A 19,465-nucleotide genomic window follows, 5' to 3' on the forward strand; every position below is an offset into this window, starting at 1 on the left:
AAGGGAGGCTTGCAAGCTGAAGAACACCATCCCAATCGTGAAGCACAGGGGTGGCAGCATCATGTTGTGGGGGTGCTTGCTGCAGGAGGGACTGATGCACTTCACAAAATAGATGGCATCATGAGGAAGGACATTGATGTGGATATATTGAAGCAACATCTCAAGGCAGGAAGTTAAAGCTTGGTCACAAATGGGTCTTCCAAATGGACAATGACCCCAAGCATACTTCCAAAGTTGAAAGAAAAATGGCTTAAGGACAACAATGCCCTGACCTCAAACCTATAGAACATTTGTGGGCAGAACTGAAAAAGTGTGTGCGAGCAAGGAGGCGTACAAACCTGACTCGGTTGCACCAACTCTGTCAGTAGGAATGGGCCAAAATTCACCCAACTTATTGTGGGAAGCTTGTGGAAGGCTACCTGAAACATTTTACCCAAGTTAAACTGTTTAAAGGCAATGCTACCAAATACTAATTGAGTGCATGTAAACTTATGACCCACTGGGAATGTGATAAAAAAATTAAAGCTGAAATAAATCACTTTACTATTATTCTGAGATTTCACATTAAAATAAAGTGGTGATCCTAACTGACCAAAGACAGGGAATTGTGAAAAACTGAGTTTAAATGTATTTGGCTAAGGTGTATGTAAATTTCCAACTTCAACTGTACCTATCTTACAGTATAGCTTATGGTAGGCACATGAGTCCTGACTGCCTGGAAAGACCAACTAAGGACATCTACACACCATATATACATTGTATACACACACCATATATATATATATATATATATATACAAAACCAAAACACATTTATATCAACAACAGATTGGTAGGTCAGAGGTAGAAAAGAGAGCAGCAGTGTGTGTGTGTGTGTGTGTGTGTGCATGCGAGCGAGAAAGAGAGAGGAGGCAAGAGGGAGACTAATTAATGGTCAACATTCTCCTTCCTGTCCCCAGGGGTTGGGTGGATCACTCATCTCCAGGCTCTCCCCAGGGAAGGGGGCTGTGGCCTTGCCCCCCTACCCTACCCCATATCACTGGATCCTTCACTGGAGACATATCCCCTAACAGCTCCAAGTGAGCGTATGACTGTTACTGTAAGAAGTAGAAAGAGACAAGAAAGGCATCCTGCATGTGGCAAACATTACATTGTACGTGGTATCACTTTATTTTCAGAGTAGTCTACACCTTTGCCAATTACATTTACTCAACCAAAAACATACATGATAACATACAGTACAGTATCTTCAGAAAGTATTCATACCCCTTGAGTTATACATTTTGCTGTGTTACAGCATCAATTCAAAATGGATTAAATATATATTATTTCTCACCCATCTACACACAATACCCCACAATTACTACAATGTTGATCCATCCTCCCTTTTCTCCTATCACAACCATTAAATTCTAATGGTTTTAAAGTCACTATTTGCCTCATGGTGAAATTCCTGAGAGGTTTTCTTCCTCCCCGGCAACTGAGTTTGGAAGAACGTCTGTATCTTTGTAGTGACTGGGTGTATCCACCATTCAATTAACAACTTCACCATGCTCAAAGGGATATTCAATGTCTGTTTTTAATAACCCATCTACCAATAGGTCCCCTTCTTTGCTAGGCAATGGAAAACCTTCTTGGTCTTTGTGGTTGAAATTCACTGCTCTACTGAGGGACCATACAGTATGTGTGGGCTACAGAGGTGAGGTAGTCGTTAGAACATCATGCTAAACACTATTGTTTCACACAAGAGTGAGTCCATGAAACTTGTGACTTGAGCAAATATTTACTCCTGAATTTATTTGGGCTTGCCATAACAAATGGATTGAATACTTATTGACTCAACATGAACTTTTCATTAATTTGGAAAACATGATTCCACTTTGACATTATGGGTATTGTGTGTAGGCCAGCGAACACTTTATTTTGAACATTCAGGCTGTAACAAAATGTGGATAAAGTCAAGGGGTGTGAATATCTTCTTTGGTCATGCAGGGGATGTTCAGTGACATTGGCAGGCTCTTATGTTATACTCCCCCTGGTGGATGTATCCAACCCCTACATAGAATTGCCTTACCTTGAACTTACATGGCCTTTCCATTTCCTTGGCAACTGTAACCACACATACATGATTATTAGAAAATGCAATTAACTGTGTTTTGGAATTTTTTCAAATAAATTAGATCAGATAGTGTAGTGTCTTACAAAAATGTTTTACTTAGAAATAAATAAGGAAAAACAAACCCCATAAAGCAATTCTGTTGCCCAGATATTTATTTACACATTTAACTAGTGGCCATTTACGAAAGAGATCTTTTTTACATTACATATACAGTACCAGTAAGGCATATGAAAACTGTACAATTGTAAATTGGACAAAAACAAGCGGAATGATTATTTTACATGAAGCAATGCTACAACTTAAATAGTATGCATACAGACCAAATGTCAATCTTAAAATAAATCAAACATCTTGCAAGAATGTTGTTCTCCTTCTCCACTAATTTCTAAATATTTAATCAAAGCACTGTACTATCAGACATCACCAACTGTAGATTTAACTCAACATAAAGCGGTTATTCAAACATCTTTCTCCAAAAACACTGCATCATGTGGCCCTTGAGATTCATATTGCACTTTTATTTCAAAATTATCCCCCCTCTTCAGGGCTTTATTTAAAAGGCCCAGTGCAGCAAAAAAACATGATTTGCCTGTGTTTTATATATGCTTCCACACTACGGAGGTTGGAATAATATTGTGATAATTACGGTAATGCCCTTTTAGTGTTAGAGCTGTTTGAAAAGAAGGCCTGAAATGTCAACCTGTTTTGGTGGGATGGAGTTTTGGCCTGCCTGGTGACATCACTAGGCAGTAAATTTGTTAATACACCAATAAGAAAGAGAGTTCCAAACCCCTCTGCCAATAACAGCTACTATTCCATTTTCCCCTCAACCAGACCACTCCCAGAGACTGCTATCAAAATTCTTCCTTGAGAAATTGCTCTTTGTTAAGAAGCTATTAGGTTTTTTTTCTCCATTTTAATTGAAAACAATCACAGTAAGGTACTTCATTGTTACCCAGAAATTATTTGATATTGAGATCAAAATGGCTGCATTGGACCTTTAAACTAACTTAAGAGCACTCAGATTCAATAGTTTTTCAAAAGATTTCACCAAGTCGCTCCTTGATTTACCATTGGTATTTCCTATTCCAGAATCACTGTTTGCCAAGGGTCCTATTGAATTAGTGAACACGAGGAAAATACTGTATGTGTATACCATACATTAATACATACAAATATAGGTACATATGTTTAAGTTCATATTTACAAACACTTAGTCGTGGAGAAATTTGGTATAACCTAAAAACAAAAAGAGACAAGTACATTTAACAGCTTTACAATCTGAAAGTATAACATATTTCTGACCAGACTATATGGGTGAGTCAGTGGTTTCATGGTCCACCTAAGGCCTGTTTATAATGCTGTTATTATGTGAGTGTGTGTGCATTTAGAGAGATATGTAGGGATGAAAATGGACATATACTTAATGTGTGTAGTGTACGCAAACCAATGGAGTGTTGATAGGAGTTCTGGGAACTCCTTATAGCCACTTGCCGTATGCGCAATAACAATGACAGAACTCTCCAGGCCTAAAGTATTTTCTACCAGATTTCATCATTCATAGTTTCTCATGGTTCTATGATGCACCAACATTCATTTCAGTCACACTTCTGATGCCATTTTTTTTTTTGTGTGTGTGTGTGTGTAGATATGTAGGGATGTGTTGCCACCTCCCAGTATTACATCCATTTGGTGTCCATTTCATAACCAAGCAAAGCATTCCTGTTGCCTTAGCAACAGTCCCCAGAAGAAATCCAAGTGCGTGTGTCACAGATTCAGAAACACATTGGGTAGTGGGGTTCGTGTGTCTAAACCGTTAGCTTCTTGGAACCGGACTGTGGTTGGCTATTTCCTTACTGCCATCCTTCATCAATGCAGAGAAGACCTAATGGAAATATGTACATGTAAAATTAAATACATAGAGTAGTTCTACATATCCAACAGAAGGTACTGTTGACACAAAAACAAAGCCAAAAACATACAAGCTTCTCTCTCCTCATCCGTTTTCTTCCTTAACCACTAATATTTAAAGACTAAGAGATTAAGCAACATGGTAAAAAACAACTACCCAGGAGTCCTCTCCCCTATAGAGCGCGCCAGCTTGTAGACCTAAAAATTGGAAATGAGTTACCCCTGGTTCGTTCAGCTATCCCTATGGGGGAAATTAACGGGGATAGAATGGGGTTTTGGGATAAAGCCGAAAAAAAGGTTTGAAGTTAACACAAGCTTAGGAGATCTTATATGTTTTGTTCTGAGATAATATCAGTCGGTTAACATGACCTTTATGAATCATGACACCTTTATGTGCTTGTTTTCATTACATCCACATAAAAATTCAAAAACCGTGACGTTAGCTGATGAAGATTATCTCTAGAACCAAAACGTATAAGACCTCCTAAACCTGTGTTCACCAGACATTATTTTCGCCGTTTATCCCAGAAACCCATTAATTTCCCCATAGACTTTGGCCAACAAGTCATTGAGCAGTTTGCCTCCGTTAGTGCCTACAAAAAAACGCCATTATTATTGCTCTCTATCCGTTGTTATGAAGGGAAGATGAAGGGGAAAGGAAGCCTTTGGAGAGCACTGACACCGCCCCATCTTAGCACTGATAAAACCCATCCCCAGCAGGCACCACTTCATAAGTCATTAAATAGATGCCCACTTTTAAAATATTGAATAGGAATTCCAGTTTACTTCTGCTCCACAGGTCGGACTATAGAATCAGACAATGGGTCTAACTGACCTGGCCCCACTTGCGGTTGCTGCTGAGCATCTGTGTGGCAGTGATGCAGCTGAACAGGTTGTCAGCGGCCATGTCATCAGGCAGGCGGGTAAGGAACTGGGCCATATGGATGAAGTCCATCTGCAGTAGGACCTCCTGGTAGAGGCGCAGGATGCCCAGGCCTGTCCGGAACAGACACTCCTCCCCGTCCCGACAGAACACGTCCCACACGCGACACGCCACATCCAATGGCAACGACTTACTGTACAGGGTGAAGATCCTGCAGGAATGGACCGAGACACAGAGGTCAACAACGGTTCATTTGCGAGGTGAAGCGAAGCACATGCAAAGGTCACTTTATGAACCGACAATGAATAGAAATGGACAAAGTCTTGAACCATTTTACTTTAGTTCAAAGAGGGCAAGCACTGAAGTGTCATGTTGTCCTTCACTCACCAGTCTATGAGATAAAGGTCAGGGGTGAGGTTGTTGATCTGAAAGTGATTGAACAGCCGTGGGAGGTTCTCTTCAAAGAACACCTCGAAAGCAGCAAAGTATTTCAACATCTGAAAACAAGAGGAAAAAAGGTTTACACCATGGAAATAACATTTATTCATTCAGCATTATAAACTGGGTGTTTCGAGCTCTGAATGCTGATTGGCTGACAGCCGTGTTATATCAGACCGTATACCATGTGTATGACAAAACATTTATTTGTACTGTTCTAATTATGTTGGTAACCAGTTTATAATGGCAATAAGGCATCTCAGGGGTTTGTCGTATATGGCCAATATACCACGGCTAAGGACTGTCCAGGCACTCCACGTTGCTTTGAGCGTTAGAACATATTGGCCATATACCACACCTCCTCAGGCCTTATTGCTTAATTCTCTCAGGACAAAAGGTGTGAGTGTCAATACCAGGTCGTGGTCCACTCTGAAGAAGGCCATCTGACAGGGCTTGTTGAGCAGGTTGGCGAAGGCGATGAAGGCGTCAGCTTCCTCCAGATTCAGGATTAGCACTGCAGCGATGAAGGACATCCCCTGGACCTGGAAAACACAAGGAACGCATGTCTTAATTCAATTCAATTCATTTCTCACCAAAATAAACAGTTTCATTAAGAAAATAATCCAATTTAAATTGCAGACGTAGGGAGAAATCAGTTCACGGGACAAACATTTAGTCAACGTGGATTGAGAGAAAACACAATTATTTAGGATAAATGAAGTGTTTGCTACTTACATAGCCCACGTCTGGTCTATAACACGTGTACGCCCCCAGAACGCTGTGCAAGAGGTCATGATAGGGGCCACCCTATAGGGACAGTATTAGTAAAATCAATGTCTTATCTTTTTTACTTGAGGTTTATATTGCTTTTGCATATGTACCAAGATGTTCAAATAAACCCAACACTGACCAAACAACAGTGGCACATTCAATGTCAACACCAGTAAATCCAGCAATACAATGATAAGAATACATTGAAGAACAAAAGCTTCCACACACCACAACAACACTGGAATAGAAACAGCCATGGACAGTATGAGGGTTCTGTTTTATAGTGACAACCACAGAGATATCAAGCCTCTGAGATCAGGTACTGTATTGGTGATGAGAGGAGAGACCTACAGTACCAGTCAAAAATCTGGACAAACCTACTCATTCAAGGGCTTTTCTTTATTTTTACTATTTTCAACATTGTAGAATAATAGTGAAGACATCAAAACTATGAAATTAAACACATGGAATCATGTAGTAACCACAAAAAGTGTTAAAAATATATTCTAGATTCTTCAAAGTAGCCACAGCTTTGCAAACTCTTGGCATTCTCAACCAGCTTCATGAGGTAGGCAGCTGGAATGCATTTCAATTAACAGGTGCCTTGTAAAAAGTTAATTTGTAGAATATCTTTCCTTCTTAATGCATTGGAGTCAATCAGTTGTGTTGTGACAAGGTAAGGGTGGTATACAGAAGATAGTCCTATTTGGTAAAAGACCAAGTCCATATTATGGCAAGAACAGCTCAAATAAGCAAAGAGAAACAACAGTCCATCATTACTTTAATACATGAAGGTTAGTCAATACAGAACATTTCAAGAACGTTTAAAGTTTCTTCAAGTGCAGTCGCAAAAACCATCATGCGCTATGATGAAACTGGCATTGAGGACCGCCACAGGAAAGGAAGACCCAGAGTTACCTCTGCTGCAGAGGATAAGTTCATTAGAGTTACCAGCCTCAGAAATGACAGCCCAAATAAATGCATCACAGAGTTCAAGTAACAGACACATCTCAACATCAACTGTTCAGGACTGCGTGAATTAGGCCTTCATGGTCAAATTGCTGCATAGAAACCACTACTAAAGGACACCAATAAAAAGAAGACTTGCTTGGGCCAAGAAACACAAGCAATGGACATGAGACCGGTATCCTTTGGTCTGATCAGTCCAAATGTGAGATTTTTGGTTCTATCTCCACATGTATGGTTACCACCATGAAGCATGGGGGTGGTGGTGTGATGGTGCTTTGCTGGTGACACTGTCTGTGATTTATTTAGAAATCAAGGCACACTTAACCAGCATGGCTGTCACAGCATTATGCAGCGATATACTCCATCCCATCCGGTTTGCGCTTAGTGGGACTATTATTTGGTTTTCAACAGGACAATGATCCAACAAAACCTCCAGGCTGTGTAAGGGCTATTTGGCCAAGGAGGAGAGTCATGGAGTGCTGCATCAGATGACCTGTCCTCCACAATCACTCGACCTCAACCAAATTGAGATGGTTTGGGATGAGTTGGACCACAGAGTGAAGGCAAAACAGCCAATAAGTGCTCAGCATATATGGGAACTCCTTCAAGACTGTCAGAAAAGCATTATAGGTGAAGCTGGTTGACAGAATGCCAAGAGAGTGGAAAGCTGTCAAGGCAAAAGGTGGCTACTATGAAGAATCTCAAATATAAAATATATTTTTGATTTGTTTAACACTTCTTTGGTTACTACATGATTCCAAGTGTTATTTCATAGTTTTAATGTTTTCACTATTATTCTACAAAGTAGAAAATAATACAAAAAAAAGAAAAACCCCTGAATGAGTAGGTGTCTAAACATTTGACTGTACCTTCTGAAAAATAAAGAGAGAGGGGAAGGTCCTAGAGATGTCCAGCTTTATCAGGTCCAGACTTGACTCTCTATCCGCCTGCAATGATCCAGAGTCTGTTTTGGAGAAAAAAAATCATGCAAAAATACAATTAGCTTTTTTATACTGATCAATAAACCAAGCATAAAATGTGTTTCTAACTTGTTTTAAATAATGATGGGGCTTATTCTTGCTCTGGGTCTTTGTGTTGCCATGGTACCTACCTTCGGTCTCGTTTTCAGAGCTGGTCTCACTGAAGCTCTTCCACCTCTCCTTAGCCCGAGACAGAAATATCTCAAACAACTCTACAGTAGCAGACACAATCAACAATACTGAGGTTAATTATAGTTTATCCAGATTATATACTGCTACTGGTCGTTCAACAGACTATGTGGGCGGTAGGATGGCCGTCATTGTTATAGTAGGCAACTGCTTAGATTGTATACATTAAAAGGTGCTGTAACAGTGAATATTAGCAAACAGGCTGTGAGAACAGAGAGGGAGGGGATTGGAAAGACAGCATTAAGTCGAGTGTTGTGTTTTTACCGGGGGTGATGTTGAGCTCGTTGCCGATGGCCAGGCTCCAGACTCGTCCTCGGACGCTGGGAGGAAGGCCCTGCCACCAGAGCTCTCTGACCCGACGCGTGTTACGCCTGCCAGGGGACACAACACACGTCTATCATTCCAGAGGAACTTTAACAGTGTTAAAACTATGGTAGAGTATCAGAATAGTCTATATATGTCAGTGGAGGATGCCGAGACAACGGCTCAGAATAATGGCTGGAATGGAGAGCATGGAATGTTTTCAAACACATGAAAACAACGTGTTTGATACCATTCCATTTATTATGTTCCATTACTATGAGCTGTCCTCCTCTCAGCAGCCTCCACTGTTCTATGTGCTTTTGACAACGCAACCTATTTCAGCTTCTGGTAGTCATTTGTTTCAAGTGAAAATAATGTTCAGGAGGATCATTTGTGACAAATTAAGATGTCTGCTGTAGCTCAGTTGGTAGAGCATGGCACTTTCAATGCCAGAATGGTGTGTTTGATTCCCAGGACCACCCATATGTAAAATGTATGCACGCATTAATAAGTTGCTTTGTATAAAAGTGTCTGCTAAATGGCATATATTATATAGTATCAAGTGTTTGTGCTGGACGATAAAAGGCATTAAAACGGTACTGATCCCCTCAGTGTAGGGAATACTGACATGCAGTCCCAGTTGGGCAGGACGTCATTGTTCCAGATGACCATGGCGTTGGCGATGCTGTCCTCCTGTTTAAACCTCTCCTTCATCTGACGCTTCTTCTTCTGGGCCTCCTTCAGCTCTGACAGAGAAAAGAGAGAGAATGGGTTAAGTGTGTGTTAAAGTTCAATTTTCAACTTCATGGTCCCAATTGGTTTGCCAGCAAAGGAGCATAAAAACAACATTCAACATACAGTTGAAGTCAGAAGTGTATATACACCTTAGCCAAATACATTTAATCCTAGTAAAAATGCTGTCTTAGGATCACCACTTTATTTTAAGAATGTGAAATGTCAGAATAATAGTAGAGAGAATGATTTATTTAAGCTTCAATTTCTTTCATCACATTCCCAGTGGGTCAGAATTTTACATACACTCAATTAGTATTTGGTAGCATTGCTTTTAAATAGTTTAACTTGGGTCAAACATTTTGGGTAGCCTTCCACAAGCTTCCCACAATAAGTTGGGTGAATTTTATCCCACTCCTCCTGACAGAGCTGGTGTAACGGATTCAGGTTTGTAGGCCTCCTTGCTCACAAACACTTTTTCAGTTCTGCCCACACATTTTCTATAGGATTGAGGTCAGGGCTTTGAGATGGCCACTCCAATACCTTGACTTGGTTGTCCTTAAGCCATTTTGCAGCAACTTTGGACGTATGCTTGGGGTCATTGTCCATTTGGAAGACCCATTTGCAACCAAGCTTTAACTTCCTGACTGATGTCTTGAGATGTTGCTTCAATATATGCACATAATTTTCCTCCCTTATGATGCCATCTATTTTGTGAAGTGCATCAGTCCCTCCTACAGCAAAGCACCCCCACAACCTGATGCTGCCACCCCCGTTCTTCACAGTTGGGATGGTGTTCTTCAGTTGCAAGCCTCCCCATTTTTCCTCCAAACATAACGATGGTCATTACGGCCAAACCGTTCTATTTTTGTTTCATCAGACCAGAGGACATTTCTTCAAAAAGTATGATCTTTGTCCCCATGTGCAGTTGCAAACCGTAGTCTGGCTTTTTTATGTCGGTTTTGGAGCAGTGGCTTCTTCCTTGCGGAGCGGCCTTTCAGATTATGTCGATATAGGACTCGTTTTACTGTGGATATAGATGCTTTTGTACCCGTTTCCTCCAGCATCTTCACAAGGTCCTTTGCTGTTGTTCTGGGATTGATTTGCACTTTTCGCACCAAAGTACGTTCATCTCTAGGAGACAGAACGAGTCTCCTTCCTGAGCGGTATGACGGCTGTGTGATCATCCGGTCAACAACATTATCAACGTGCTGACAAAAACAAAAAAACAGCAACATATTACCACCGTCATACTCATCCTCATCCCTAGCCTATTATAGTCTCTTCCCAGTATTTAAAAAGGCAATGGCCATAGGGGTGAAGGAGTGATTGTACCTGTTAGTCTTAACAGTGGGGCTCTATACTGGGAGCCAGAGAGTAGAACCTGGGGCCAGTTGCATAAAACTTAAAGTTAACGCCCCCCTTATCTTATCCCTTAAAGTTTCCTTAACTGTAACACAGTTGCACTAAACCTTTTAAGGAGAATTTCCACCTTAAATTAAGTGAAACCCTTAAGGGTGCCCATGAGGTCCCTTAACGGCTTCATTCAGTATGGATTTCAATGTAAACAGCATTTGTGGAGGTGAATGTTGCTTTCATCTGCCTTGGTTACAAAAGGAAAACGTCCAGCAGCTAGCTATTTAGATAAACAATGGAAGGTACGCAATCCATAGCTACAACACGTGTTACTATCTTCTGTATCGTTTCGCCCCTCTTAAAATGCAGAAGCTCTATTTTTCGATATCGCATAATAAATGTGATCTCTTCAATGAGACCTTCAGTCAGTGAATCAGGTCCCCTCCATAGTAACCAGTGACTATTTCTGCCGTACATTCCCTCAAAGTACCATAAAACCCTTAAGTTATGCCCTTACCTAAGGAAATGTTTGAGCGGCTCTATGCAACACCCTTAAAAAAATTCCCTTAGGTATGGGAACATAATTCTGTAAGGTAAACCCTTAAATCTGCATTGCTTGTTGTTTGGGGTTTAGGCTGGGCTTCTGTATAAGCACTTTTATTATTATTTTTTACTTAACTAGGCAAGTCAGTTAAGAACAAATTCTTATTTAATACAACGGCCAATCCCGGACGGCGCTGGGCTAATTGTGCGCCACCCTATGGGACTCCCAATTACGGCCGGATGTGATACAGCCTGGATTCGAACCAGGGACTGAGATGCAGTACCTTAGCCCGCTGCGCCACTCGGAAGCAGAGATGTAAAAAGGGCTTTAAGTACATTTGATTTGATGTTTTATGCAACTGATGTTTTATGCAACTGTAGGGGGGGTGGGCACAGTCAGACAGGATGGATTCAGTCTTCCTCACCACTTGTATGTGGTGCAGATCAGACAGACTCCTCTGCTGGACTCCCCATCATCTTACTGCCCACTTTCACTATTCTAGATAGATATTTTTTGCTTTTACACCAAGGTTGCCGTACCAGCAAATCATAGAAAATGTTAATACAGACTACCTATGACTTATAAAACAGTCATCAAGGTCCTGTCGACCGGGAACTTTGCCAGTTTCCAGAGACAGACAATGCACTGCTGGACTTTCATACACATAAGTGTTACACTCAAAGTTCAATGTAATATCAATAATTTTGCCAAGATACTTGTAGTTGTCTATAGTGTCTACCACCTGGCCCTTAGTGTTCTGAAATCAATACACATACTAAATCGTTGGTTGTCACATTCAGTTGTAAGAATGCACTGACTGGCACACCAATGCACTAAATCATCAACAAGGCTGTGGGCAGTTTCATTAGCATAAAGGAGACGGACTATTACAGAGTCATCCTCAAACTTCAAGATCGGTTCTCTTACTGGCTACGACAATCAACAGTGTACAGGATATAGAGGAGCGGTGAGAGGACACACCCCTTTGGGTGTTGTTGATGACAGCTCCCTGACAGGCACAGTCACCCTCTGGGTGTGTGTAGACAGTTAAAACCGTGGTTAGCACATACCTCTCCTCTTGGCTCCTGCCACCATCTCGTCATACTCTTGTTTGTGACGCATGGCCTCCTCAACAGACTTGGCAGGAAGGTTCCTAAACAGAGGGGACGAGATGGATGCCTTCAGAGAGAGGTGTGTGGTTTGGGCACACACACTGGCCATACTGAGTATCAGGAATTACATGTGCATGGTGTTTAGATAACATTAATGTGCATTCCAGGAAAACAGGCCATCCCCCTATATGAGGGCACTGCACTATACACAATCAATCACACACGGGATGTGTACCGAGGGAGTAGCCAACCAGAGGAGTTTTTTTTTTTTTTTTTTTTAAACACTCACGATGGCCTGTCCTCTAGTATCAGAGCTGTGGTAGACAACGGCTCAAACTCCAGGTTTTTCCGCCGCGCTGCAGAGAGTGGGACCTGGGGACCTGGAGCTGGTCCAACCTTCACCGGGTACTCCTTTACATAGAAACACAGGAAACAAGGGGACAAAAACATGTTTACAATGAGGTTTAAAACCCACATGTAGGCTGTTCTTCACTGTGGTCTACAATCAAATCAAATTGTCCCATGCTTCGTAAACAGGTGTTGAGTAACAGTGAAATGCTTACTTACGGGCCCTTGCCAAAAATGCAGAGAGAAAAAAAATCAAATAATAAATAAATATTAATAACACGAGGAATGATAACTTGGCTAAAAACACAGGGTAGCACTACTGAGTCCAATGTGCAGGGGCACGAGGTAATTGAGGTATATATGTACATATAGGTAAGAAAGTGACTAGGTAACCGGATAGATAATAAACTGTAACAGCAGCGTGTGTGATGAGTCAAGAGTTATTGCAAAAGGGATCAATGCAGACAGTTAAATAGTTAACCAATAGCTACCAGGACTAACTATTTAGCAGTCTTATGGATTGGGGGTAGAAGCTGTCCAGGATCCTGTTGGGTTTTAGACTTGGTGCATCGGTACCACATGCCGTGCGGTAGCAGAGAACCGTCTATGACTCCTTTTATGTGTGGATGGACCAGTTATTGTACATAACACACCAGTGTTCATCCATCAACTACAGCCCATCTTTGCTCCTGTAGAAGGCAGCCTAATGGCTATGGGAGGCAGGGCTGTCAGGGCTAGGGACATTCTGTAGGCTTAATAGTGTCTACTTTGTCCTAGGCCTTTTCTGCACTGTGTGTGTACGTACGTGTGATAAAAAACCTCATTCATAGACCCGGGTTAACCAAAGGACAACAGATCTTTTATGAGGTTAGTCTGGATAAGACATAGTTATCATTCATCACCCCCACCCCGCTGGAGTTGGTTCCTCTATGCGTGATGTTCTCCCTCTCCCACAGTTAGTGTAGTCATGGATAATGCTTCTATTGTCATGTGAAGCAGGTAGGCAGAAGAACATCTGGTAGTCTGATGGGCGAAACATATTTTCTATAGTTCCATGCAAAAAGATGGTGAATAATATGCGATTTAGAAAAAAAAAGGCATCCCATAGTCCTTGATTAAAGAGATTGTGATTAGGTGTCGATTCAGGCTCGATTCAGTCTGGATTATGATCCTGATGAAACAAATACCAGATGTATTTCTGTCAGTATATTGTAGTTTACTACTTTGTAGTGGAATGTGAACAGTCTAAGTGTAACATCCTACTTCTTGCCTTCATCATTATTCATTGAGCTTCAGTCTCAGTTGACCGCTTCTGTAAACAAGTAGCCAGTGTGTCTCTGTCTCAATCTCATTTAGAGCAGCTCAGAGTCCCACCTGACGTGAGCATGGTAGGAATGCTAACCCACTCAGCGCAGTGCTGGGGTGCACATCCTCCATAACAGTCAGAGGAAGAGGGCCAGTGAGGAGTAGGGAGGGTGAGCTGTCAAAGACACCGCCACACAGCATGCAGAAGTGTGGTTGGGGGGGCAGAGTAGCCAGCTGGGGCCTCAGCTGCAGACTGCAACAGCAGAGCAGAGAGACAGCTACACACCGTCCCCCACCACCACTAGTGGTTCAACCAATAACACCCCCGCCCTTACATCCAGACACCCACTCCTGTCCCTTTGCCTCAATTCCCACCTGTTACAGACATACACACAACCACCAGAAGCAGCAGCATCACAACAGAGACATTAAATGGACATTTCCATTCCATTAGTTTGAGTTGGTAGTTCCTACAATGTTAAAGAGTTCCAGAGTTTGGATACCCGATCATTTATATGACACCAGACCAACACAAATATATCTTGATCTTCATTCATTTTTATGGGTAGAACTCAAACAGGTTGTGGTTGAGTCCGACGGGTTGTGGTTGAGTCCGATATAGTGTGATACTAACCTGCTGGATGGTGAAGGAGTCTTTAGGATCTTTAGTAGTGTTCTCCCTCAGGGGGACCTTTCCAAACAACCTCCACCCAGGAGCATTCTGAGAAGGTGGCTTTGGCTCTTTGGGCTTCCTAGAAAACAGGTTTCTGGAGGAGAGAGAGTGACAAATATTTAAAAGAAGAGACAAGACCTATATCTGGAAGGAAAATGTACATGGTGAAAGAGGGTGGTACAAATCTCAGGAAAGTAGAGGATGGAAAGAAGGGTGTTGAGCAATGAAAAGATAACATGTACACACATGCTCGCACAAACACACAGTCCACTGAGGTTCCCAGGCTTTTATCCTGCCCTGTGTACCGTAAGTGTGTGAAGAGTCGGGTTGGGCCATCAGCGAAGCTGCAGTGATATGAGAGAGTTTCTGGCTGTCTGCTGGGTGGAGTGAGTGTGTGGTACAGTGGGGGCCAGGTCAGTCATGTTTGTTCTTCCCTCGTTGTGAAGGAATTCAGAAAGGCACCCTCCCAAAGGTTGTGTTGCTACGGATTGTTGGATACAGTACATCAGTGATAACTCTTATACAAAAGTGATCCAGGACACTGTCCATCACCTAGCATCCTCAAACACCTGAAGATTATGATCATCATTGTCATCCCAACCATGCCATCATAATCACCTCAGTGGAATCAAACATAAGAATCCAGCACCACAAACCAGTATTTCCTCTAATGTTGTGCACACAGGCAGTGGGACAGAGTGAGCCGTAGATCACTTGTTATTCATTTCAAAGTGATCAGCAGTGTGGTACAAACAAGTTAATTCCATCTGCAAACATGGATTCTGGTTGGATGAGGACGTTGACAACCGCTGAGTGCTCGTTGCTAGCTCAGCGTAGTACTAGGTTGCCATAATGACGAAATGGCAACCTTGACTGTCAAGGAGTGCACGACACACAGTACCAGCAACACCACAAGTTGCTCACAAGAACCTTTGAGCTCAGTATCGATTGCAGTTAACATAGGATAATTGAACGACGTGCTGCGGCGATGCTTCTTACGCAGCCTGTAGCCTAACGGAGGTCTAACTTTACCTAGTAATGTAGCTAGGAACCCTGTCCCTGCGCCTCACCAAATGACAGGTTCCATGTCTCCGGGCCATGGATAAAAGATCTAGGGGCTGTGGGGCTGAGTAGCACAGGGCTCAGCCACAACACTCCTCACAGCACCTGTCACAAGCAGCTCTCTGTCATTAGACAACATTCTCACAGGTTAAGGAGGGGGTTCAGTTCGTTACGGTCTGGTCTGCATACAGGACGAAGAAACTGCTTTGGAGATTTTAGTTTAGGAGGACTAACCCGTGTGTATAATAAGCTTTAATGGAGAACTGCTACAAAGGCCTATCCTATATAGCTTGGCCTAGCAGTGATTACCTTCTAGAATAAGAGAGTGTCTCCACAGCATTGCAAGCAACTCAAAATCAATACTCTGAAATTGAATTGATTCAGCTCCAATAGTACAGTACTTTTATAGGGGTGAGAGTGGGGTAGGCGAGAGGGTAGCAGAGAGATCGAGACAGATAGAAAACATTTTCTCTGCAGTCTCATTGCTTGTAGTATGAAATCCAGGCAATAAAGAGGTAGAACACCACAATTCTCTCCAACATTACTCTGGGCTGCAGGAGAAACTAGAGGCCTGCAAATCTCATGAAGTCAATGCAGGGAGGGAATAGTGTTACAGGTAGATGTTGTGTTGTACAGGATGTCTTATCCAGCTGTCAGGCTTCAGATTACATTTATCCTAGCTGATATTAAAATGCTTCCTGAGTTTAAAGTCTCTTTGCTGTTCAAGCATTTTTGCTTTAATGGCACAAAACAATGACCCAGATGCCTTGTGCTTCATCAACCTGTTCATCTGTAGAAGTTGGACAACATGGGCTAATTTCATTCACAAGCTACACATCCGCCCTCCTGTCAAACCCATATTAGCAGGATGATGATCATGAGGAGTTGTGATCGCTTTCTCCAGTCTGCTGCCTTGCACTGTAACGAACATGAAGACACACCAGATAAACAATGACATTGACCAGGCCTGCAGGTGCTTGAATAGATGCTCTCAGTAATTATGCATGGGATTGCAAAATTCCATTAACTTTCAAAAAAATAATTTTTCCAGAAATACAGGATTTCCTGCTCATCACCTCATAATTCCAGGAATTCTCATATCAGGATTTCTGGAAAACCGGTTATTTGGGGAAAGTTACCAGAATTTCACAACCCTACAGTATGGGCAGAGTCACTACAAAACATGGTCATTATGGATAACCAGCTACAGTAATGAGTTGCTGGAATAGGGTAGTTGGCTGCTTGTAGGGTAGCCCATCAGTCTCATTAACTATAAATGGCACTGTGGATGCCATCAGAAGTCTAACCCCTAAGGAGATAGGCCTCGCTTAACTATTGCTTAGTCTACCATATCCTTTATTACCACAATAACTGACTAATATCCATTACCACTCTCAACACATGCTCACTATGGTAATTCAACATATAGCATTCCCAAATAAGATGTTTCCCAACACGTGTATGCGTGGGTTTGTTGTAGTGGTGGTGAGGGAGTGTGTGTGTGTAAGCAAGTGCAGTGATGGTTACGCTTTTCATATTACCTGGTGAAAAAATCTGAGATTCCAAACTTCTTAGAAGAGGACAGAACTGTCGACCCGCCAGGGAGTTTCTCTGGGGCACTTTGACGACGACCGACATCATAAGTGTTTCTAGAGCAGTCCACACCCCCCTCATCTCCAAATAACATGTCCCCATCCTCCGGGCTGAGAGGGGTGGCATCACAGCTGAGAGAGACTGTGATGTTTGGGTTAGTCCTGAGGCTGAGAGGCCTAGCTGGGAGACTGCACTCACTCAAATCCGCTCTCATGCTGGGTTCTGTGTTTGGACTGTTGGTGTTTTCAGAAAGTGTTGACGGAGAGGGAGACGGGAGTTTGGCACTCGATTCTGAAGGGACATCCTCAGAGTCGGGAACACTACTCGCTGCATCGGGGGGCTTAGCAGCTGCTGGGGGAGCTCCCTCTGGGCTGCCATACCTCAACCCTGCGCTGTTTCTCTCACATAATGCAGGTGATGACTGGATGTTTTGGAGCTGCAGATTAGAAGCATGCACCACGATGACATCAAATGGAACATTTGTGGTTCTTTCTGAGGAGACAGCATCCAAATCACAAGTAGCTTCAGTGTTTACAGTATGCAGGCCACCATTTGCTACATTTGCTTCCATGACAGAGCAGTCAAGTCCTTGGCATAGCAGTCGGTTGCATGTGTCCATCTGGCTACAATAATCAGTATCCACATCTGTAGACCAATCATCATTTGATAAATAACAATCCATATCCCCATTGGCCATCTTCGTGTCCAAATCAACAGAGTCTGTGAAAGTGTAATTCTGTTGATGGTTGTCTATAGGCCTACATGACAATGGAGAGAGAGATGGCGGTTGTGGCCCAGGCTCCATATTAGAATCCCCCTCGTTCAGTGTACCCGAGTTGGAATCTTGAGTCTCCCCCTCATAATCCAGTTTTCCCCGCTGTGAAACACGAGCCAGCTGCAGTAACATTCCGTTCTCCTCCTCGTGTCTGTAGGCGCTTGCGGCTGTGTCTGAGCAGGAAAAGGGCCCCCCGTTCCCCCCTCCGTCAGCTTCCGACCCGACCATCAGCTGAACCGATGACTCAGTAAATCCATTAAATCTGTGGTCGTTCGGGTGCGGTGGGTCGTTGCACAGGTTTGAAATTACACCGCTTTCATGCATCTGAATGGGGAGACAGTCTGCAACCAAATCCCGCATTATTGTATTCCCAACTCGGACGTTCTGCGATGGTAACACGACACATTCAACGAGTGGACTCTTCCCATTGCTGGCTATATAAACATAACCTTTCCCCGTTTGACCCTCATCCGCCGCGCATACTCGGCTTCCGTTGTCGATCAATGGGCGAGAGGTTGCTATTATATTACAGTCGGCATGTGAACCGTAAGATTTACCTGCCTCTTCATTTTCGTTAACATCGACGGGCAAAACAAGAACCACATCTCCATGTTCTGCTGTTTCCATTTCATGTACCCTCCGCGAAGCTAGTTACAGCTTCGGACATAAAATCCTGCAGCGTCGCCCTCTCGGACGTCTGAGCTCCCAGTTTTCGTTGTTCTTTGAGAGCGTGACCATGTTTTGTAGTCTGTCGTTTTTAATCTGGTAGACCCACAAAAACAGCATACTGTTTTGAGGAACGTTTGGTCAAAATAACATTTCAATCGGGCCTGTGCTGTTACAGATTAATGCAATCCCTATGTACCAGTCAGCAGCACTAATACCACAACCAGTAGCCATTTTGAAGTGTTCATTACGTCACGTCTTTCCGGACTCGCTAAACCCAAAAGTCAGATGTCTTGGATACGAAGTGACATCTTCTTTTGAGAAAGCGTAAATACATCTAGGAATAAACCACAGGCTACATACTCTGTGGAATAAACTTGCATGATATTTTTCTGTGATAGCCTGTTGATATAGCTAGCCTACCTTTTTCAATAGTTGAACCAAGGACAATAACCCTTTGGTTAAATAGTGGCCATATTTAGGCTGGATTCTATTTTTCTTTTATAGAGGGAAAATGGAGTTATGTATTTGAGTGTGTGATACCAATTAAGCGTCTGAAAGTTGCCCACGTTTGCTCTGTCTCTCTCGTGCTCAAGTTCTCGGTGGAACCGCCAGAGGACGTTGTGACCACGCTTGAAACACAACTTTATTTTATACGACCATTGTATTCACTAAGTGCAGTAGGCCAAGGCCATATAAACTCAGCAAAAAATGAAACCTCCCTTTTTCAGGACCCT

General features: G+C 42.6%; 1 protein-coding gene across 1 annotated transcript; it reads right to left on the reverse strand.

Annotated features, from left to right (window-relative positions):
- Window positions 1–2,244: 2,244 nt before the first annotated feature.
- On the reverse strand, window positions 2,245–18,966 carry LOC135511102 (TBC1 domain family member 12-like). Its single transcript, XM_064932637.1, has 13 exons — window positions 17,236–18,966; window positions 14,594–14,726; window positions 12,596–12,717; window positions 12,265–12,347; window positions 9,191–9,308; window positions 8,524–8,630; window positions 8,202–8,282; window positions 7,960–8,054; window positions 6,086–6,157; window positions 5,764–5,892; window positions 5,300–5,409; window positions 4,865–5,123; window positions 2,245–4,003 (listed from the first exon to the last, which is right to left on the reverse strand). The coding sequence occupies exons 1-13, from the start codon at window positions 18,687–18,689 to the stop codon at window positions 3,935–3,937; spliced, it is 2,832 nt and encodes a 943-aa protein (XP_064788709.1). The 5' UTR covers window positions 18,690–18,966; the 3' UTR covers window positions 2,245–3,934.
- Window positions 18,967–19,465: the final 499 nt, after the last annotated feature.

Source organism: Oncorhynchus masou, chromosome 23, assembly GCF_036934945.1.
Source record: "Oncorhynchus masou masou isolate Uvic2021 chromosome 23, UVic_Omas_1.1, whole genome shotgun sequence".
Taxonomy (NCBI): Eukaryota; Metazoa; Chordata; class Actinopteri; order Salmoniformes; family Salmonidae; genus Oncorhynchus; species Oncorhynchus masou.